At 45.5% G+C, this 23,624-nt stretch overlaps 1 protein-coding gene across 1 annotated transcript; it reads left to right on the forward strand.

Moving 5' to 3' along the window:
* Positions 1-9,703: 9,703 nt before the first annotated feature.
* On the forward strand, positions 9,704-20,471 carry DDX20 (DEAD-box helicase 20). Its single transcript, XM_045801504.2, has 11 exons — positions 9,704-10,209; positions 10,584-10,678; positions 12,523-12,691; positions 13,520-13,634; positions 14,004-14,146; positions 14,291-14,429; positions 14,523-14,581; positions 15,611-15,693; positions 16,025-16,130; positions 16,249-16,350; positions 18,624-20,471. The coding sequence occupies exons 1-11, from the start codon at positions 9,909-9,911 to the stop codon at positions 19,781-19,783; spliced, it is 2,472 nt and encodes an 823-aa protein (XP_045657460.2). The 5' UTR covers positions 9,704-9,908; the 3' UTR covers positions 19,784-20,471.
* Positions 20,472-23,624: the final 3,153 nt, after the last annotated feature.

Raw genomic sequence — 23,624 nt, forward strand, 5'->3', positions numbered from 1 at the left:
CACCCAGTCGCCCCTCGCTTTCATGTTTTCAAACATGGAATGTCGTTCTCCCCACTTACAAGCAGAGCAACTGAGGCCCGAAGAGGTGGGTCTGCATGGTGATGGAACAAAGTCTGCCTGTTCCCTCTTTCTCCTACCGACTCTGCAGGAAGCAGGAGGGACGTGGCCGGGGGGTGGGCTACTGGAGACGACTAGTGCCACCGAGGGAGCGAGCCCCAGGAGCTCACCATCCACAAACCCCGCCATCGATTTACCCATAGTGCCCACCCAGGCACCGCCCTCAGCCTAACTTCTCTACCCAGTCACCTGCCTGCGAGACCAGGCCATCAGTCTTGCAGGTGCTAAAACTTCTTCGAGGGGCACAGAAGGAAGGTGTTGGAGGAAGAAATAACAGTAGAGTACTTTGGGAAATCTCCAGGTATGAATGGGCTATCTCTCTTGAACAACTCAGAGGGACTCGACTAGCGCAAAATTAGACTAGCCCAAATAATGAACCGTAATTTAGACCAATCCAAATATGGGCTGCTACCAAGCCCTATTTTGGAATTATTTGCAGCTATGAGTCTTGTGCTTATGGTAGCAATGGTCTCATTGCTACTCGGGAAGCAAATATTTCCATTTTGCAAACATTTACTGGAAAAGCAAATATTTTTCAACTGCAAAGAACACCTGAAGAACGTCAGGGCACCGCTAAGGGAAATGGTTGTGCAATTTATGCAAACTAATGCTGGTAGATGCAAACTGCAGGGAAAAGGAAAGGGACTAGTTCTCAGCACTCTCCTGGGAACGTTCTGCCACTGCCAGCTCTCTGGAGGCCCAGGGCCGGCATGGCCTGCCATTCAGAGCCAGCGCTCATTTCGTTACATGCTATTTACCGTCCCTGCCAGCTTTGGGGAGCTGTGAGCAAAAACCAGGAGTTGGCAGCCTGCCAGGGAGAGACTTGTTAGCAAGACAGAAAGAAGGCTACCTGCTTCTCTTCCTGAGGCCACGGCGCGGGGCAAAAAAGAGGTCGCGTCTCAGGGTTGGCTTACTGCGTTTTTGCTTCCAACAGGCTGGTTCCTGAGTGTCTTCTGGTCTTCTGCAGGGGCCAGAGAACTGTGCTAGCCCTGATCAGATGTCAGCCCTGGGGTATGGCTGGGAACTCTGAGGGCAGCCAGGGCCGGGGTGACAGCTGCTGCCGGGAGGGCTTCTGCCTGACCAGAGAGGCAGGATTCTCTCCCTGGGGCTCTGTGGGAGGGGGCGGGAGGCCACTGGCTTCCAGCAGCAGCAGTCTACACCTAGAGAAAGCTTTGAGTTCCAGAGTGGAATGGCAATGAGGCCAAAGGACACTTGTCAGCACTTCACAAATGAAGATGTATTTTAAAGAAGAGGCGCTGAACATACAAAGGGGTTTGGATTTTTACTGGCCCCCTTCCCTGCCTTTAGACAGGTTTTCTTTGCTGTGATTATTCCCCATGAATCATCACCCATAGGAAGTGACGGAAGCACTGGAGAGTGAATAATGAATCCCCTAAATGGTCTTTTGTGTCTCTGCCTGGAGGGTTTTGGAAATAACTTGCATTTTCATCTTTCTGACTTGGAATCATAGGATTTTGGAGCTGAGGAGGACCTTCTGGAGAATCAGGGGATTGTGACTTCATGGAGAGACCCAATGTCAAGACATGTGGGTCTGAACCTCCGGTCTGTCACTAAAAATAGCGCTTGCTAACATTTACGGAGGGCTTTCCCTGTATCAGGTGCTCATCTATTCTTCCAAAAGCTTCAGAGGCAGGGGTTCCTATTGCCCCCATTCTGCAGTTGAGGAAGGGAGATGAGGAACCAGAATTCCCCTTGGGTCCCACAGAGGCTCTGGGTTCCGCTCCAGAACCCACACCCACTCGCCCACTCGGTCACTCACTCCATCGCCTTGCCGCGGGGCCTCAAACAAGTAATTCAACCTCTCTGGGTCTCACTTTTTGCCTCTGTGATCTTTAAAATTTTAAAACTCTTACCGAAGTCTGTGTTTCCCACCCAAGCATATGACTTACAGGTCCGGAAAGTGCAACCCAGAAACACTAAGTGATTTGACCCAGATCCCCGAGGTCTCAAATGGCAGAACCAGCACAAAAGCCCGGACCCAGTGGTCTTTCCTCCCGGCCTCCCAGACAAGACAACCTTCCCCTTCACTCCCTTGGGCAGGTGTTTCTAGAGGAATCCAACTCCCTGCCTTAGTGGAGTTCAGATAGATTGGAGATCTTGGGTTCGGGTGTGGCCAACAACAACACCAGCGATGAGTTTAGGCGGCCGGGGGTACTGGTCTAAGTACCTTCGACATACCTGTCCCCCTGCCGTTTCCTATCTTTCTTGGGTCAAGAGTGGGGATCTGAATCATGCGGTAACCACAGAGAAAGAGCACGGTGATACACCCTCTGGTGCGGCACATACCCGCCCTCCCCAGGTGGGAGTGAAGCCAAACGTCCTCATCCAGCAAATGTGACCACCACGTGCCCACTCTCACCCAGCGTCCTTCATGGGGGCTGAAAGCCTGCTCGTCTCTCCCCTTTCTCCTGTCCCCGTTCCCTCGTTGCGGGATTTGATCATGAACTGGTGTGTGATGAGTGTCCCCCTGGGGGAGACAGGTCCAACAGTGCGCTCTGGCAATCATTGTGCACGGCCTTTGTTAGTATCCCCACCCTGGCGTTCTCCCTACGGAAACAGATCGAGGAGGGCTGGAGGTGTCAATGAACAAATCGTTGCCGTGCGCCCGAGGTGGGAACGAGAGCATCGTGGTGGAGGCGGCACTCTGTTCACAATGGCACTGCGTATCCACATATGTGTGTGAGTGTGTGCGTGTGGCTCAGACGCTCTGAAATGAGCTCTCACCCACCAGCGAGTGGAAAATTAGCTTTGGCAGGTGAGGAACTGGGTGACAGGTGAGGAAGCCAGCAGGGTATCGGTGTTACCTTCCTACAATTGCTGTTGCTGGTGTGGCTAACAATGTCTCTGGCTTACCCACCACCCTCCCCCCAACCCCGAACTGTAATTAGGCGAAGTGGAAATGGCTTGGAAGGGCTTGGGCGTGTGGGAGGGTGACATGCGTGTGACAGAATGGCCTCGTGACCTTTGGAAGCCAGCCGTATGCTTTGCAGGTGGGCTGCACAAAGCCGATTGGGAACTGGCATTTGCTGACGGCCCACAAAGCAAGCTGTGTGGCTTACATTTCTCTGGTGGGTGGGAGAAGAAATGGCAGTCCGGGGACGAAATCCTGGGAAATTCTGCCATATGGCATCATGTTGGAGGCGATGCAGGCCAGAAGCCGCAGGCAGGAGACCTGGGGGCTGGGACTGGCTCTGCTGTCCGTCTCTGCCCGACCGGTTGGCCCTGTAATCTCTCCGTGCCTCTGTTGCTCTAACTGTAGAGTGGGGGCAAATAACCCCTCTGCTCCCTGCCTGTGATAAAGGTTAGATGGGCAGAGGCCCTTTGAAATGTCAAGAGCACGGTTCCAAATGTGAGGCCCGACTGCCGAGGGAGTTTGCAGAGCCTCCAGGGAGGCAGCCGTCTGCCTCTGCGTCAGCCTCACAGCCTGTGCTCAGACAGGTACTTAAGCATCACACATCCATAAATCTCATCTCCTATCCGTAGTCAGCAAATAAGGGAAAGGGCAGGCTGCCTCCGCCACCATCTGATCTTCTTACCAACCTCGGCTCCGGCCTCGTCCGCCCCCACCCGAGGCGATGATCCCTCTGCCCTCCCGCGTCCGCTCTCGGCCTGTCAGTTTAATTTAACAAGGTTGCGGGAGCGGTTTGATTTAATCAAACCAGTTGCTGTATCCATTCTGCTCCGAGGTCCCTCAGTGTCACCACCGAGGCTCAGATTAGACAGTGACAATTACTTCTTCCCTGGCTCTTGCCTCCCCCTCCCTTTCTCTCCCTGAAGGGAACAAGGAGGCAGACCAGTCTCCTGGGACCTAAGAATAGATGCACGAGGATCAAAGGAGGGAAGCAGCCTGGCCTGAGAAAGCCCCTCTAGGGCCTTCCATGGCCTTGTTTAAGGCTGAGCAACAGCGCACAAGGGATGGGGGCTAAGCGAATTGGAGCAGAGCTGGCTCCAGAAGGCTCCAGACCGCCCAAGGACAGAGCTGTGCTATCATCCCCTTTATTGTTAGGAAGCAGGGTGGAGGGGGCACCAAGGAGGGAAGGTAGCTGCGTGCTCTCCCCACACCAGACTACAGGTATTCACTTCCAGGGGCTCAGCCTGGCTTCTGGGGGCTCCAGAGCTGGGAGACAGAGACAACAAAAGCTGAGTCTCCATCTGAGGTTCTGAGGCTCTGTCCTTGGCATGAAAGTAGCAGTGACAGGAGGAGCTGCCCCTCCCCCCCACCCGGACCTGGGGTTGGAAGGAAGCTGCATGGAAACTGGTGTGGGGGCAGCTGGGTAACTGGTGCGTGGCAGTGTGCATGTCATGAATCTGAGGGTCAGTGGCTGGAAAGCCAGGGAGGGGTCTCTGGTGCAGAAACCTCGGGGCTCAGGGAGTTTAGAGTTCCAGAACAAATCTCTCTTCTTGCCACTTGGCTTCATCATTTCCCCTCTTTTCCAGAAAGTGGGTACTCAGCATCTCTCGCTCTCCTGAGCAGCTCGTGGGAGAGAGACAAAGGGCTCTGGAAGGGGAGTCCTCAGCGAGGGTGATGGGAATCCGGTTTCCGTTTGCTCATTTGTGTCACATTCTTCCATCGGGCTGGACAACTGACAGGTGCCTCCCTCCCTGGCCGCTTTCAGAGTCCCCCTCCCTGCCATTTGTCTCTCATGCACATATCCAGCAGACACCACCATCCGCAGGAGCTGAATATGATTAGCAGAGGCCCTTCCTGACAGCTCCAAAGAGAATCTCTCAAATGCATATTCTATTGAGTGCATCTCGTTGCTGCTGACAGCGCTTTATCAATTAAATTCCACATTCCCAGTCTTTGGAGACGCCGTGAACCTCCCTACCTAATAAATCACAGGCCCCCAGTTATTGTTAAATGTCCCATCAGTCTCTAATAAACTCCCTGCCAACAGGGGCGGGTTATTTATTATGCTGCCTGGACAAGAATGAATTGGGCCCCTTTCTCACAAGGAGAAGAGCAAACGTGACGCCCTCCTCCCTAAAGACTGAGGCCGTGGTATTAAAATGGGCAATTAATCAACGTGGGCCTTGGGCAGAGGGGAGCTGGGTCTGGAGAGAGGGAGGAAGACCAGGGGTTCTTTCCCGAAAGCCTGCCAGGCAAATGCCCAGGGCGGGAAGTGGCTGTGCAGGGCGCAGGGGCTGGGCCTTGGCTGTTCCCCCACCTCCTAATTCCCAGTCTGAAAAGGTAGTGAACATAGGGTCAGCCCCTAGGCCAAGGGGCACACGTAAAAATAGCTATTCTCCCTGTTGGAAGGGAACCACATAGGACTGAGCAGGTCATGAAGCAATAAATTCTGTCCAGAGGACCAGATATTGTGACTTGATAAACTTCATATAACCGGAGTTTATTGATGGCACTAGTCCGCTGAGCAGACAAACGGAAGAAGGCAGGAGGAAAGGTCCCGCTTGTCTGGGAGCGAGAGCAAGGAAACGAATGCTGAGTCAGTTTGCTGGATAAGCAGCATGCAGGTAAGACCTTGGTACTCGGAAAACAATGTGTCAACACCTAAAACACCCAGGAGCCGTCGGGTGCGAGAAACAGTGGGTGACGCGGCCCCTGCAGTTACCTGCCTCCCATTAGATCCCAAATTTAGACGATGCTCCATGGTCTGCAAGTTAAAACCCGAACCCCTCAGCTTTGCCATGAATCGAGCCCCATCCACATTTCCAACTGTATTTCTCCTGTTACATAACAGTACCCAGCATTGGGAGAGCACAGCACGCTCATTTGATCATCCTTATGGTAGCAGACAAGGTCCTCCATAACGTGGGACAGATATATCTCTGCAGGCTCATTTCCTGGTACCTGCTGCCACACTTGCCTCCGTTCACACTAAAGCTCGTGGCTTCCCTAAACTATTATGGTTTCTCAGGCTTCCACGCCTTTGCACAAACTGTTCCCTTTGCCCAGAATATCTCTCTGACTTGTCTGCTTGGTGAGCTCTCCTTCCACCCCCACTGCCTGATGAACTTATCTATCCTTCAGGATCGGCTCAGAAAATGAGCCCCCAGTGCTTCACGGGACTTGAGCTTTGCCTCCTGGTGCTGCCGTTTTGGCAGAAGTACTAGACTCCAGGGATTAGGTAAGGAATGATCCATGCATGGAGTTTTTCCTGTAGTTCGATGCATGCTTTAAGGCACTTTGATTTTGGGTGAAGATGAGGAGGGCATAGAGAAGAAAGCTATTGCTCACTGAATACCAAAAGCCGTTTTCCTTAATTTCTCAGAAGTTCTTACTCTCTCCCACATGACAGCCACACTTGAACTAAGGCCCTGAAAAATGTCAGGCTTGCATATGATTTTACACCACCTCAGGCTACTTGCATATTTCCTCCTTGATCGGGAACACCTGTTTGCGTGTATGTTTCTCCTTGAGGGCAAGGCTCTGTTTATTTTGTCCCATTTCTGTATCTCTTTCATTTGACTGATTCATATAAGGTGTTCAGAAGATGTCTGTTGAAAAAAAGAATAAAGAGATGTTTGTGGGTTGAATGCAACTAATCTTGCCTACCCTTTGTTGCTTTGAGGGTCAAACGAGAAGTCGCCGCCATAAAAATGGTAGTGCTTTTCCTTTCCACATTTTCCCTGTGGATCCTCACACCCAGGGTGGGCCCCCTTATGTCCATGCTTCTATTTCCATTGTTTTCCTCTCCTCCAGTACAGAAACCTTCACCTCGAAATGATCCTATGGGATCATTAGATACTCCTCAGCCTCCATCCTATCCTGTGTCTACATTTTACTTGCTTTTCAGTGCACGGGAATCCTTCCCTTCTCTAGCTCCCAGGTACAGAAGGTAAGGAAAGGCTTTCCAGGTAGACAGAATGGCATAAGAAAAGGCTGGCGTCCCAGTGTGATTTTACCCTGGGGGAGGCCCACAACAGTCTGACTCCTTGCTGTGTATGTTACCCTCACGGCCTTACCTAGTTATTAAATGGTCTCTTACCTTGGGGTTTTATCTTTATGGCACTAAAAGTTACAGCCAACAACATCATTAACATTTTTTGCTACTGAGGAAAACATTTTATTGATTTGTGTTTTTAGCTGGAGCCATACAATTTATTCCTCGTAACATTACTGCAATATTTGTGTCCGCAGGACATCATAAACAACAGACACAATCACAGAATGCCTATAAAACTGGAAATGTTCTTTTCTGGAAGAGCAGTCTTTTTGTTCCTTTTGGGATGAGAGCTGGCTTCTTCATCAGTGACTGGTGTGAGTCCCACAGACCTGCGGTGTGCGTGGGGGCCTAGTGAAGACTTTTGAGCAGGATTCAATGTTTGTTAGGCCTTCCAAGGGCCTGTGCTGGGCTGGAGAGCACGGAGCGACAAAAAGCCCATCCTTGAGACGTTCATAGTAAGGGACAGACACGCAAACAAGTAAATAGAACACGGTAAGAGCGAGACTGGAGTTGTTATAGTGTGAAGTGGGGGTCTGGTGTGGGAAGTAAAAAAGGCTGTTAAAAGGAACAGGATCTGAAGCTGAACCCAGACAACCTAAGATACGCACTTAAGAAGGATTACTCCAGCCCCTGTGTGTTGAGTGGCTGGTGGGGGAGGGGGGGTGTGTGTGAAGAAACTCAGCAGGGGGACCATTCAGGAGGTCCTTTCAACAGCTAGGAGGATAGAGGGGCTTAAAATAGGATACATGCCTGGGAGACTGGACAGAGGAATAAATAAAATATGTGGCGGTCAAATTACCTGGCTCCCAGGTAATTGTTAGAAAAGGAGAGGGATGGTAGATGGTGGAGTCTAGAATAATCCCAGGTATGGGGTGTGGGGGTTAGGTGGATGGGGGTGGGGGGTACTCTGAGGAAGCCTGGAAAATTCAGTGCCCGCTCCCAACAGGCCCCCCTCTTCCACATGGACAGTTGACATTTTCTCAATGTTTCCTAAATTTCTAAGCAAAATCTTTGGGCCCTTTTTCCAATGGGAATACCTTGCCAAAAAGCCCCTCCCCCCACATTTGGAATCTGGGTACCTGCACATGTGTGAAAATAGGGGGAGAGATAACAATCAGAATGATGATATAAGGACAAAAGAAAAAGCTGGGAGTTGGATGCAGAATCTCTTTAGGTTTGGAATTGTGAATAAGATCAGGTTCCAGAAATATTTAAATTTGGAATTATGACTAAGACTTGCTCATTAGGAGCTCTTTTATTCAATATTGAGCACTCACTATGTTTCAGATCTGGTTTTTTCCCATTAGGAATACAGGAAAGAACTAGCCAGGTCCCTGTCCTCATAGAGTGGGGGAGCCAGACAATAAACACAATCTCAGGTAGTGGTAAGTACCATGAAGAAAAATAAAGCAGAACAAGGGAACAGAGAGTGGTGGGAAAGGTGGGGGAGCTCAGGGGATGGGGGAACTAGGTTCGATGATAATAATAGGTCAGGGTGAAATAGGGGATGAGGGTTGAAGAGTACGCCTCTCATGATGAGCACTGAGTAATGTACAGATGGTTGAATCGCTGTCTTACACCTGAAACTAGTATAATGCTGTTAGTTAGCTCTACTGGAATTAAAATACATGGGCGTGGACGGAACTGGAGAGTATCATGCTGAGCAAAATAAGTCAATCAGAGAAAAGACAATTATATGGTTTCACTCATATGTGGAATATAAGAAACAGCACAGAGGATCATAGGGGGAGGGAGGGAAAACTGAGTGGAAAGAAATCAGAGAGGGAGACAAACCATGAGAGACTCTTAACTACAGGAAACAAACTATGGGTTGCTGGAGTGGAGGTGGGTGGGGATTGAGGTAACTGGGTGATGGGCATTAAGGAGGGCAGGTGATGTGATGAGCACTGGGTGTTCTGTGCAACTGATGAATTACCGAACTCTCTATCTGAAACTAATGATGTACCATATGCTGGTTAATTCAATTTAAATTTAAAAACTTATTAAAAAATAATAGGTTAGGACCGACCTCTTTGGAAAGGCGATATTTGAGCAGAGACCCAAAGGAAGGGAAAGTGGCAAAGATTGTCAGTTGTCACCCGTGAGATGGTGGTGCATAGCGCCAGGGACAGGAGCAGCACACAGATGACATGATAGATTTGGGATGTCTATCAGACTTCTGAGTGGCGCTGCTGAGAAGGCAGATGGATGTCCAGATCTAAGTTCAGAGAGGTCTGAAGCCCAGCCAGGGCTTTGGGAGGGGTCAGTCGGGGCCTGGCTGCAAGTCAATGGACGGTATGCGAGCTCAGTGTGCCGGGTACGGTGCTGGGGCTGGGGACAGAGATGAGCGAAGCGGTACCAAGACAGACGCGGACCGGACGACGGGTAAGTCCCGTCTAGCTGCGCTCGGAGCTCCGGGCTGGCGGGGACAGACCCGGCCGGAGGCGCCAGCCGCCCGCGGCCGAGAGGCGGGGAGCGTGACGCCCCAAGCGCATCACAAAGCCCGCGTTGTGAGGGTGGCAGGGCGGGGCGCGGGGCTGGCCGGACCGCCCACGGAAGCCCCGGAGGCGGGGCGGCGCCCCCACCGTGAGCGCGTGGCGCCCTCTGCAGGCCGCCCGCGGCCGCATCCCGGTAGCCTCCTCCTCCCCTTCCTCCCTCTTCCCGCCTTCCTCCGGCCACATTTCTTGTCGTTATCGTTGTTACCGAGACTTCCTCAGCCTCCGACTTCCGTCCCTTCGCCCCTCTCCGAGGCCAAGCGTGTCCGTGTCTTCCCGGGAGGACTGCCAATAAAGTTTTTCTTCTTCTCGCTCTTAGACTCCCTCCCTCGCCTCAAGTACCGCGAGATCCGGCGGCGCGGCGACGATGGCGGCGGCGTTTGAAGCCCCGGCGGCCTTAGCGACGGTGGAGGCCGCTATGCCGGCGGAGCGTGTGGCCGCACAGCTCGCGGCCTCGGAGCCAGTCCCCGGGCCGGTGCGGAGCCTGCGGACGGCTCACGACGTCAGCGGTCCGCGGACCCGCACGGGGGACGTGCTGCTGGCGGAGCCGGCCGACTTCGAGTCACTGCTGCTGTCGCGGCCGGTGCTGGAGGGGCTGCGGGCGGCCGGCTTCGAGCGGCCCTCGCCGGTGCAGCTTAAGGCCATCCCGCTGGGGCGCTGCGGGCTCGGTGAGGGCGGGGGCCGTGCTCGGGCCGGGAGGGTTCGGGAGGAGCCCCGAGGCGGCCGCCGGTGCAGGCCTCGGCCTGCGGCTTCGAGCCTCAGTTTCCTCTTTTGTACAACGAGACGCGGTGTTCAATGGGAAGATGGTTACGGCCTTTTGCACAGTGACAGATGGCTCTCAATTCGAGAAGATGAACGGTAGAGGTTCAGGGGAGAGGCATGTTTCTGGATATGACCTCTCGCTTTTTTGAGTTAACTAAGAACGAAGGTGCCAACTAGGTGATCTCTGTAGACTCTTCTGGTTCTGTGATTTCATTTTGGTATCTAAGCTGCTTTAGTCACTACTGGCTAGTGATTTTTTTTTTTTCTTTTGTCTTCTCAGATTTAATTGTTCAAGCCAAATCTGGCACTGGGAAAACCTGTGTGTTCTCTACCATTGCTTTGGACTCGCTTGTTCTTGAAAACCTAAGTACTCAGGTGAGTGTAGCTCAGGACCCAAAGGAGGGTATGTTATATGGACTTTATCATAGGTTGGATGCAATACCAGTACCTCCTGAGAGACAGAAGAGATGAATTTGATGAATGATTGAGTTAAGCCATATGAAAAGTATAGAAGTAAAGTAGACGTTAAAGCCGTTGAGGGGCGGTGGTGTGGATGGTGACCAAGGATCTGTCATTAGAGTTAGAAGTTTGGAAATTTCTGTTACTGCATCTTAAATAGATTAAGTCTGCCATGTGTGTCAATTTTTTTATTACCTAAACATACAGAAAATTTTCTTTATTCGTTTACTTGCTGACCCGATTGTGGTAGGATTTAGTATTTGGCCTGATTGATGATAATGTGGTGCTCTGGCTTTTGCTGGTAACTGCAGGTGGTTCTTAGAGCTCTGGGAGTGTGTCCTATTGATCTCCCATCTTGGAATAGGTCTAAAGATGGCCTTACCCAAATTAAGAGGTTGAGGTTTGGGGATCGTTTCTTCAACAAAGTTTTGCTGAGCCCATGTTATGTATAAACAGTATGCCAGTACATCCATATTCAAAGCTTTTTGAGTCTTATAACCACCAAATCCTGGGTTATGCACATAGGAAATCCTTCTGCTTCCCAAAGACCTAAGCTATTCTACTTGTGAATTTGAGACGTTTTTGAGATTTTGGCTTCTGACAATTTGGCAGTAGGTGAAATGCCAAAACGCTGAATAAATTCCGTAAAACAAATTTGTATTTTTAAACTTCAGATCTTTGTGTTCTGAAAGTAATACATATTCATTTTTGAAAATTGGAAAATTTAGAGAAGAAGCACCAGGAAGCAGCACATAATCTTACCTATCCAGAAAGAAACTGCTGTTAACTGTTTGGGCATATTTTCCTCTAGTTTTTTGTTTTTTTGGTTTTTTAAAATGTTTTTCTTCTCATAGCTGAGAACATGTAGCTTCCCCTTGTCCTCCAGTTGTTATATTACAGAGTTCTCACCGTGAGCCTCAAGGCTCCTTTTTCCTGGGCCTAGATATCTGCCCCTGATTTGGTCCAGTGACATGGGCCTCCCTGCCGTTCCTCAAGCACACTAAGAACGTTACCGTCGTAAGGCCTTTACATTTGCTGTGTTCTCTTCTCGAAAACAATTCCCCGGGTGTCACACAGCTAGCTCTACTCTGTGGTGTACATTTAGGTCTCTGCTCAAATGTTACTCCCTTAGTGGCCTTCCTGGATTACCCCATTTAAAATAAATCCTTCCCTCCCTTGTTACTTCTCTCTTCTCCCTGTTTGATTTTTCTTTATAGCACTTTTCATTTCATGTCATGATGTATGTATGTTTGTTTATTGTATATCTTCTTATACAGAATGCAAGTGCCATGAGAGCAAGGACTCTGTATCGTTTCTTCTTTTTTTCCTAAGATTTTATTTATTTGAGAGAGAGACAGAACGTGAGCCGTGGGGAGGAGGCTGAGGGGAGAGGGAAAAGCAGATTCCCCGCTGAGCAGGGAGCCCGATGCGGGGCTCGATCCCAGGACCCTGAGATCATGACTTGAGCCCAAGGCAGATGCTTAACCAACTGAGTCACCCAGGCGCCCCTGGACTGTGTATTGTTGACTGTTGACTCCACAGCAACTTACATGTTGCCTAGTACATATAGTAGGTTCTTGTTTAATATTTGCTGAATGACTACGTAAGTGAATGAATGGAATAGTTTCCCTTGTTAATAAAAGCTCATCATTTAAAATGATTGTTCAAGTGAAAAATAGCTCACTGTAGTACGAACATGCCAATGACGTGTATCTATTCCACTGACTTGTTAAAGGTATACATATTTTATGCTTTTTTAGATTTTGATCTTGGCTCCTACAAGAGAAATTGCTGTACAGATACATTCTGTGATTACAGCCATTGGAATAAAAATGGAAGGCTTAGAGTGTCATGTCTTTATTGGAGGGACTCCATTATCACAAGACAAAACCAGACTTAAGAAGTGTCATATTGCTGTTGGCTCTCCTGGTAAGATATCATCCTGTTTGTAACTGGGTGGCTTTTAAGGAACTGAACACTTTTCGTGTAAGTAAAGTAATTGAGGTAAGAATATGGGAATCTTTAATAACTATGATAATTATTTTGAAGATTATAAATGAAGAGGCTTAGACCAGTGAAATACAGACACGTGACTGGATTACTAACAGAACTTATGAAATCTCCATTCCTTTTTTTTTTTTTTAAAGATTTTATTTATTTAACAGAGAGAGACCGCCAGCGAGAGAGGGAACACAGGCAGGGGGAGTGGGAGACGAAGAAGCAGGCTCCTAGCAGAGAAACCTGATGTGGGGCTCGATCCCAGAACACCGGGATCACGCCCTAAGCCGAAGGCAGACGCTTAACAACTGCGCCACCCAGGCGCCCCGAAATCTCCATTCCTAAGAATGTTTAAGCACACGTATGGAATTGGTTTTTGAAAAGAGGAGGAATGAGATGATTTTCAGGGAGCCTTTCTAAGCCATGGATTGGGATTATTCTTTGCTTCTTTATTAATCATTCAGTTGTGAATCACTCAAATCAGAATTTAATATTCAGGGCCTTAGCATTCAAGTCTTTTGATGGGAACAGTGTTTTGATCCATACTTGTTGGTGGTGAAATGTGAGGATAAAGTAATGGATTTAGGCAGGATCAGAACTCAATTTCTGATTTGTGGTTCAGTGTATAAATGCATAATAGGGTCGGGTCAAGAAGGTCAGCAGTATAACCTGTGAGTAAGTAGGATAACAACATTGGCTGAGATTTGCACACATTCAGTGCATCTTAAATATTTCAATATGCTTTTTTCTGGAATTTAGGCAGAATTAAACAACTGATAGAACTTGACTACTTGAACCCAGGCAGTATACGTCTGTTTATTCTTGATGAAGCAGATAAGCTTTTAGAAGAAGGCAGCTTCCAGGAGCAAATAAAGTAAGAGAAATAACTTGCTTGACTATTTTTATTTTTATTTTTAATTTATTTTTTAAGATTTTATTTCTTTGACAGAGACAGACACAGTGAGAGAGGGAAGTGGGCGGAGTGGGAAAGGGAGAAGCAGGCTTCCTGCTGAGCAGGGAGCCTGATGCGGGTGGGGGGGGGGGAAGGGTGTCGGATCCCAGGGCTCTATCCCAGGACCCTGGGATCATGACCTGAGCCGAAGGCAGACTCTTAACGACTGAGCCACCCAGGCGCCCCCTTGCTTGACTATTAAAATGGTGTCCTAAAGTGTCTATTTTCGGCTTCCAGGTGGTAGTTACTGTGATTGGTTTCCATGATGTGTATTTCTCTTCTGTTTTGTAGCTGGATTTATTCTTCCTTGCCTGCCAGTAAACAGATGTTGGCAGTATCAGCTACCTACCCTGAATTTTTGGCTAATGCTTTGACAAAGTACATGAGAGATCCCACTTTTGTAAGACTAAATTCCAGTGATCCGAGTCTCATAGGTGAGTATGGATATTGGGTACTTATATTCCTCGTATGTGATATTCTGGAGCTTTCCCTTGCCTAGTTCGCTGTTGCTTTCATATTTGCTATTAGGATATAGCAAATATGTTTGTTTTAACAGAAGACTCTTGACTTCTTTGTAGGTTTGAAGCAATATTACAAAATTGTCAATTCATACCCTTTGGCCCATAAGATTTTTGAGGAAAAGGCTCAGCATTTACAGGAACTGTTCAGCAGAATTCCGTTTAACCAAGCCTTAGTCTTTTCTAATTTGCACAGCAGGTAATGTACCTTAAGAGGTCACCTGGGAGCCTGTGAAATAAAAGATGTAGGGCCATATTTATAAAATTATAATCCTCTATGTTATTTTTATAGAGCACAACATTTGGCAGATATCCTTTCTTCTAAAGGCTTTCCTGCTGAGTGCATTTCAGGTAAGTTCATCTCTTATTTTAATCTTTGTTTAGTATTCTGACTTGAAGCCTGTCCAAAGTCAGGAGGAAGAAATACTACTTTGTGAATTGTCTTGAGTGTGAGGTTACACTGAGTCTTCAGAGTAAAGGAAATTTCAGGTGAATTTTTCATTGGGATTTGATATATTGATATCCTTGTTGTTTAAGAAGTAACTTGGTATATAATATGAAATTAGAAAATTGGAATGGATTGTCTGTGAAGAACTTAATTTTAAAAAGTTCGTCTTTGTCATCTTCAGAGAAAAATATTTTGCTTCTTTTCATAATCATTGTAAAAATGCTAAGAATTGCTACTGAATTAACTGCTTTAAGGTCTTGTGGAAGGCAAAGATGATTCTTTTCTTAAGATTTTATTTTTAAGTAATCTCTACATCCAACATAGGGCTTAAACTCGCAGCCCTGAGATCAAGAGTTGCAGGCTTTACCCACTGAACCAGCCAGGTGCCCCAAGACGAGTCATTTTTGACACAAAAGCTAAATTATTACTGCTGACCTAATAGGAATGGAAGATTTAAAGGAATTTTTGGTCAGTGAGATCCTGTTCAGAGTTTTCCTTGATAGCTTAGTTTTTACCTGTTAGCCTAAGCTTGTCTAGTCATTATACATCATGAGGCACTGGGGAGGCTGTCTATTAATGGACAATATTTTGACCATCGATCACACTTCAGAACGAAATTTATAAACAGCTGATTATAGCACTTTTATTTTCCTAAGAATTCCTCTACTTCATATGTAACTTTGTGGACATAAAGTTATATCTGTAGTCATAACCAAAGTCACCATTTAAAATTAATTTTTGAATTTCAAGTTGACTGCCTAACCAGATTTTAAAAGATTCTGACTTTAGGTCTTAACCTAGATTTGCACATAAGGAGAGAATTAACTTTGGTTGGTGTATTTTTAAAGCATTAAGACGGGTAGTTATGATTTCTGCTGTTTGTGGATTTGATAAATATGTATTAGCTTGTTTTTCTTTTTGGGTGTTTTTAGGCAACATGAATCAGAATCAGCGTCTTGATGCTATGGCCAAACTGAAGCAGTTTCATTGCAGAGTCCTCATTTCCACAGATTTGGTAAATTGCCTGTTCAGTTTGGGTGACTAATCCATCTTGACTTGGCCTCCATTATCAGGTTCACAGGTTTCATTTATTATTTTATGTGGGTGTATCTGATAAGGATACCAGGAGGGAATTCTTTCCAGTGCTGGGGAATTTGCTGTCTTTAAAGTCTTTTATATTTTCCTCTTTATTCAAAAATTAGTCATTAGAAATGAATTTCCTTTTCCTTTCCTCCTAAATATCCTCCCGTTCTTAACTTGGTTCTCGGTTCTGTTAGAACGGTCGGGTGTGCGTTGGTGATGGTGTAGCAGTTAATGCAAACACTTGTTCTGTTCTTCAATTCAAGACTTCCCGTGGGATTGATGCTGAGAAGGTGAACCTGGTTGTAAACCTGGATGTACCATTGGATTGGGAGACATATATGCATCGGATTGGCAGAGCTGGCCGTTTTGGTAAAAGAAAGAAAGAAAAGCCTAGCTGCTTTCTTTAGGAGGCAGAATTGCAGATAGGACGGGCGCAGTGTCACTTATGTGAACCTGATTACTACTTCACATTCCCTCTGTGCTTTAGGTACTCTGGGGTTGACCGTGACCTACTGTTGTCGGGGAGAAGAAGAAAATGTGATGATGAAAATTGCTCAGAAATGTAACATCAACCTTCTGCCTTTACCAGGTATGTTTTGTCTGATTCATTTCGCCATCGAAAGAATAATCATATTGACAATAGGCCTCACAAAAATAATAGCTGACACGGAGTATTTAGGATGTGTTGGGTCCCGTTCAGTATGTGAACTTGTTTAATTCTCGCCACAATCCTGTGAAGTGTGTGCTGTTATTATCAACTTTCTGTGCACGAGAATATTGAGGCATTGAGTAGTTAAGTAATTTGCCTAAGTTCTTACAGCTCATAAGCAGCAGGGGGAAGATTGCAGTGTAATTCCTGGCACATGAAAAATGTTTTACTACTGTGTTAGCTCTATATTTTAGCTTGGAGCCTTGCAATTTCATTTTCTTCTTTTCTTCTTTTATTACTTTTGTCGCCATAAAGGTAATTCTTGCCATATTCTCCTTTGCCACCATGAGGAAGGAGTATCTTTCATTTGAATGCTATTTTGAAAAATCCGAAGTGTTTTCTTTCTGTCCTTTTTTTTTTTTTTAAGTTTATTTATTATTAAGTAATCTCCACACCAACCTGGGTCTTGAACTCATGACCCCGAGATCAAGAGTTTCAGCCTCTTCTGACTGAGCCAGCCAGGCACCCCTGCCATGTTCTCTTTTGATTTTAGTTAATCATTTGTCAATCTCATTTTTTTAAGTGCCACCTTGGAAACTGCATGTCTGAAACTATTAATGATCGCTTGAAAATTTAAAAGAACTGTCCTGTAGAAATGTGGTTTATTTGCTATATGTGTTCATGTGTGCAGTTTTAGCGTGTGTATGTGTGCATACATGTGCTATGTACAAATGTGTGTGTTTATATACAGAAATACGTACTTCTATAACATTCATGATCTTCTAGAATATGGAGTATATAGTTACTGAATACATACAGCATGGAACATTTTACTAATTTGTGTGTAACTCCTTTAGTGATCTTTATAAAGCTAGATTAAGCACAGGTCTGGGAATTAGTTCTGGCTTTGTAATTACTCGTTTTGTGATCTTTTCACAAATTTCTTTGATTGCTCTAAGCTTGTGTTCTGGTTTAGAAAACATTTGTTTTTAGAAACGGTCTTTAGGTTCTCCGTCAGTTTTAAGACACTATAGTAGTTAATTCTATGTGTAAGTTCATCGGTAACCTGTCAGATGATTATAATGTGGAAAAAATAAATTGAAAATTGGTACAAGAGGGTGAAGACGTTTGGTAGGATTCAGTATCATAGCATCTCGTGATGAAAATTGCCTTAGGATACTGGAAAATGACATATTTGGATCTTTATGTAATGTTAACAGAGCCCTGAAATCATGAGAAAAGTACATTTGTAGTGTTAGCTTTGTATTGGACTAGGAACTTGTGTGGCAGTAGACTGCTCGGATGAAGTACCTGGGGCAGGACTGGGAGAGAAGTTGGCCTGTTTGATAGGTGTAGCAAGCCAGGGATATCACATTAGTAGGAGTCAAGGTTCTAGTTAAAAGGTCTGTGCAGCCGGAGATCAGGAGCCGCAGCTGAGGCGTCCTGGTCCGAGGGATTAGGTAGTGGGCACATATACGCGAGCACCAGCAGCGAGAGCACACAGGCAAGACCTGTGTAATGAGGGGCTCTGTACGTTTTGTCTGCCTGAGATGAAAACTGATCACACTCTGGGAAGGTCAGAGTGTGCAGGGGGAGCAAGTTGTCCCACCTGCATGGAATAGGAAATTCAGAGAGCTGGAGCCAGCACATTTTTTAAACCTTAGAAGTGCCGTTGAGACCATAGTCCAGTCTGACTTTTTCCCCTACAGAGGTTTTCCTCCACTGTTGGGCAGCGATTTCTCCCTGTTGCGAGGAGAGGGTGGCAGATTTACTTGGGTGCAGAGTTGCAGTTGTAGTATTTCCCAGCTGAGAAGCTTTGGGGAGTACAATCCATTTTCTAATATTGTTTTGCTGTTGGCATCAGTGAGATAAAGGGGAGGAGTTGGGGAGAGTGAGAAGGGAAGAGATGAGAGAATTGTTGCAGACTTGGACCTTACTCCTGGCGTAAGCTCTTTTTGAGTGGAAGGCACGGGGAGATATTGCTTGTGGGTATGGGATGGGTCTTGCATATTTGGGGGCATATTTCTTTACTGCAAGGATTGTTTAGGTTTTTTAAAACACTAATACAATGTAATCCTTAAGCTTCTTAGTGTATTATTAGTATATTTTATTTCTTAAGCTTATTTGACCATGGAAAGGTTTATGAAGTCATTCAAAATTAGCTGGTCTAGAACAGCTCAAAATTTTAATATTCTTTTGTTCCTTTTATGTAGATCCCATTCCTCCTGGTCTAATGGAAGAATGTTTGGATTGGGACGTGGAGGTTCAAGCTGCTATGCATACGTATGGCTTAGCAAGTGTACCCGCCCAGCCCTTAAAAAAGCAGATCCAAAAAATGGAGAGAACCCTTCAAACTCAGAAAGCTCATGGTACCCACGTGGTTTCACCTAGAAATTCTTCTGTATCTTCACTATTAGTCAAATCAAAAAGTAGTACTAAACAAAAACTTCCTGTGAAAAGCCACTCAGAGTGTGGAATCACAGGAAAAGCAGTGTCCCCAAAAGCAGTGGGCTGTGGCATCCGATTGGAAGAGCAAATGCCAAATTCTGTTGAGATCTCTGTTGAAAACTCTGCCAGTCAGCAGCAGGTCAAAGAGGTTTTACCCGTGTCACTGCCCACAATTCCTTGTCTGTCTTCCTTTAAAATCCATCTGCCATACTCGTTGACTTTTACAGAATTGGTAGAGGATTATGAACACTATATTAAAGAGGGGTTAGAGAAACCTGTGGAAATCATCAGGCATTACACAGGTCCTGGGGATCAGACTGTGAATCCTCAAAACGGTTTTGTAAGAAATAGAATTCCCGAGGAGAGAGTGCCGATGTTGGCAAGTAGTAGTCAGTCTGGAGACTCGGAGAGTGACAGTGATTCTTACAGCTCAAGGACTTCTTCCCAGAGCAAAGGAAATAAGTCCTACTTGGAAGGCTCTTCAGATACTCAGCTGAAAGACTCGGAACCCACTCCTGTGCGTGGCCACGTCTCTCTGGAACAACGTCTGAATGGAAGCGACGCCCGTAATCCAGCTGAGTATCAGGAATCGCCTGGAATCCAGACAAAAGCCAGGCATAAAGAGGGCGCTAACCCGAGAGCTAAGCAGAGCCGGAGAAACCCTCCCAGGCGGTCTTCCTGTCGGGTGCAGGCAGAAGCTCAGGAAGATGGGTGGTATGACGGCCACAGGGAAACACATCCGGGTTTTTCCGATGCCTACCAGGATTATGAGGAGTACTGGAGGGCTTACTACCGGGCATGGCAGGAGTACTACGCTGCTGCTTCTCAGTCGTATTACTGGAATGCTCAGAGGCATCCAAGCTGGATGGCGGCTTATCACATGAATACCATTTATCTCCAAGAAATGATGCGAGGCAACCAGTGATCCTAGGAGTACCTCCCACCACCGGAAATACCAACGAGCGATGCCTTTGGATAGCCAACCTCCTTGGCCTAGAGTAGAGTGGCATTTCTGAGGAATTTGAAAAGTCTTGAGGCTTCCCGGTGGGGCACCTCTGTTTTTCAGTTTTGACCTACCTGACCCCGTATATTATCTTTTTTTTAAAGAAACTTCACAGATCAGATTCTTGAAGGAAAATTTGGGGGACATAGAGCTAAAGGTCCCAGGATGCCATTTTCTGTAAGCCATTTGAAAAAGAAACATTTAAAAGGACTTATACCACTGCTTACTTTAAAAAATAAAAACAGTTGAGATTTAAAAAATAATGTTAGTTTATGCTGTGGAGTTCTTGACAGAAAGCTTGGACTGTATTTCCATAGAGGTGTGTTCTTGTAGAAATTTGTAGCATGGTAGACCAGAAAATCCCCTCGCCTTTTTACGGAAAATCCCCTCGCCTTTTATGTTTAGGCAAGAAGGAATAAATATTGCTTCAGACTTTCCCAAAGGTACTTGCTTTCATGCTCTTTGCTTCCAGTAAAAATATTTGTTACCAGTAAAAATGCAAACTTAGCCAAATGTTTATTGACATGTTTATTGTTCATATTTTGAATGTCTTTGTTTTTAAGATTGTGAAAGCTGTTTTTACTGTGCATTAAATGGCTCAGGGTCATCAGTGGCTGGCTTATTTTTGTTTCTCCAGAAGAGGAGTAACTCCAGAAAAGGATCCTTTTATGAGTCTGATGAAAGCTATAGATTTGTAGAGTTTCCATTCTGTAAACAGGGACTGTATGTGTAATTCCAAGAGGTTCAGAGACCCTCTGAAGCCCATGTGTGGAACCCAGATTAAGAACTGCCCTACTCTGCTGGGAGGCTAAGGGAAAGTTCTAGCTCTTTAAGTATTTTTGGGAAGCTGGAACTCATTCTGTTCAAACTCTTCCCACAGTGTGTCCTAATCTTAAGTCTTCTAGAAATTTCCCCCCAGTTTTTACTTTTAATGCTTTTAATTTAAATTTTCTCCCAGTTTTTACTTTCATGACACCTAGTGGAGAGCATGTCATTTTTCTGAGATGGTGCATCTATAAATTACAAATTAGAAAAAATGTAATTGGAAGTTAAAGCAGTCCCCCCCTTATCTGAGATTTTGCTTTCTGCGGTTTCAATTACACCCAGTCCTCTGTGGTCTGGAAGCGGACGATCCTTTTGCCATACTCTCAGGCCAGTAGTAGCCTAATGCTGTCACAATGCCTTCGTCGTTCACCGTCACGTGGGCATTCTATCATCTGACATCATCACAGGAAGAAAGGTGAATACAGTAAGATTTTGAGAGACCACGTTCACATAACTTACAGTATGTTGTGATTATTCTGTTATTGTTAATCTCTTACTGTCCCTCGTTTGCCAACTATATTATAGGTATGCATGTGAGAAAAAACAGTACAGAGAGGATTCGGTACTATGTGCCGTTTCAGACATCCACTGGGGACCCTGGAGCATGTGGATAAAGGGGGACAACTGTTACACATTCTTTCATCTCTGTGGCAATCCTCTCATGATGATGCGTTTGGGTCCCAAACCTTTTCGTGAACTGGATTTGTGGTGAGAGAACCTGTTACAGATAGCGAGAAATGTATTTACTTTTTAAAAGGAAAGCTCTTCTTTCCTGTGTGCATACTTATCTAGGCAGTACAAACATTTACCCCCAGGGCCGTCTGCAGCCACCCTGAACTCCTGTTGAACTTGGATTCCTGTCGTCCGGGTTGGGCAATGGTAGGCTTTACGTACACGTGTCTCTACTGTACATGTATTGCCAAGTTCGAATGAATTAAATGAACACTGTAAATAGCAAATCCATAATTAGGTCTAGCATGTCATTAAGAGGTAGAGACTTTAATTACACACATTTCAATAAGATTCCGTCATTGCTATATAATGGAACTTACCTCTTTTCTTCTACCCTTTCCCCCACAATACAGCCAAGTTCAAAGTTTGTCATTGCTAGGGGATTTTAATTAGGATACTGCTGCATCTTAATTAGAGATGAGGTTACCCATTAGTCTTGAAATTAATTGGATTCTCTCTTCAGGTTTGTCTTAATTTGTGTTTGCTTTATTTTTTAGTAGGAAAATAAGCTGGAGGTGAGAATACATATAACCTAGGAAAATAATGATTGCTCATTTTCCATAAGCATTTGCTTGGAAAATTTCAGCCGTTACCATCCTAAAGAAGGGGTGCAGTCTTAGTGGTGGCTGTGGAAGGGACCTGCCGCTGCTTGTGCACATGATTATATGGAAGACTTTTGTTTAGAATTGGCAGTCGAGGTACATGTCTCCGTCATCGGTTAGGAACCATAGATCGGTACATTCGCTTGTGAATGCGTGTGGTGTAGTGGAAAAAGCATTTGTCCTGGTGGAGACCCTGCTTCTGTCTCCTTTATCTTGTACCTGTCATATGACCTCTTAGGGTCTAGTTTTCTCATCAATTAAATGAGGAAGTTAGATCTTTAGGCTCCCTTCCAGTTTCTAAGACTTACTTCATAGATGACTAATAAGAAAATCCTTTTTAGTTAGGGAAAATAATAATCCTTTCATGAATATAGAAAACCTTTATAAATTCAGGTGATTTGGATGAAGGCTAGTGTGAATTGGTTTACAGTCTGAATTCTAGAGTACTAAACTATACTGACCACAACTATTCAAGTTAAGCTTTAACTTAAATTAGGCTAGCAGTATTAATATGTAGAGAAATCTTTAGGAAACCTGCAGCGGTGGGTAATTCTGACTCAGAAGACAAATTATTATTTTGGGTAATAAACGTTTTCTAAAGTAGTTTAAGTATTATGGTAATATTTAACCTTTTAAAAAACATGTCTAAATATTAAACCCCTGAATACTAAAAATTGAACAGGAATTATACTACCTGTGAAGATCAAATCGTATGAGACGAGGGAGTAATTTGAAGTTTTAGGGTTTTTTCCCCTTCCCCTAAATATAAATAAGTCTGTTAATCTTTAAAAATAAGAGGCTATTTTTGACAGGTGTAGCTGACCATTGGAACTGGATCCGTCACCAGGTTATTCTCTTGTTTTGGCAGAATGTGGTTTTGTGCCTTTGAACAAGCACATATGTCCCGGTTAACAGAGTGCTTTTCAGTGAAAACAAACATGCATTTCTCAGTGCACAGCTGGTTTCCAGTTCCTGCTCCAGATTATGTGAGCAATGGATCCGTAGTGACACCTAGTGGGCAATGAGGATACGAGCACTTGAATTTCCTAGCCAACTTCTAAGGCCTTTGAGCACCATGGATTGGCCTTGATGTTCCACTTCTATTATGGTTTTCATTGATTGGGATGTGTTTGTGGGGAAATTAAAAGGATTCCCATTGTTGTTGGGATTGTGTGTTCACATTACGGTGGAATATGAAAATGCCTGTTGTCCTCGCTACCTAAATCAGAATTAGTAAGGTTAGAGCAAATCTTCAAGATACCTAATCCAGTACCCCCATTCTTTCTTTTCTTTCTTTCTCTTCTTTCTTTCTCTTCTTTCTTTCTTTCTTTCTTTCTTTCTTTCTTTCTTTCTTTCTTTCTTTCTTTCTTCTTTCTTTCTTTCTTTCTTTCTTTCTTTCTTTTCTTTTTTCTTTTCTTTTCTTTTCTTTCTAGATTTTATTTATTTATTTGACAGAGAGAGACAGCCAGTGAGAGAAGGAACACAAGCAGGGGGGTGGGAGAGAAAGAAGCAGGCTCCCAGAGGAGGAGGGAGCCCGATGCAGGGCTCGATTCCAGGACCCTGGGATCATGCCCCGAGCCGAAGGCAGACGCTTAACGACTGAG

The sequence above is a fragment of the Ursus americanus genome, chromosome 12 (assembly GCF_024610735.1).
Source record: "Ursus americanus isolate L20-20 chromosome 12, mUrsAme1.1.p, whole genome shotgun sequence".
NCBI classification, from domain to species: Eukaryota; Metazoa; Chordata; class Mammalia; order Carnivora; family Ursidae; genus Ursus; species Ursus americanus.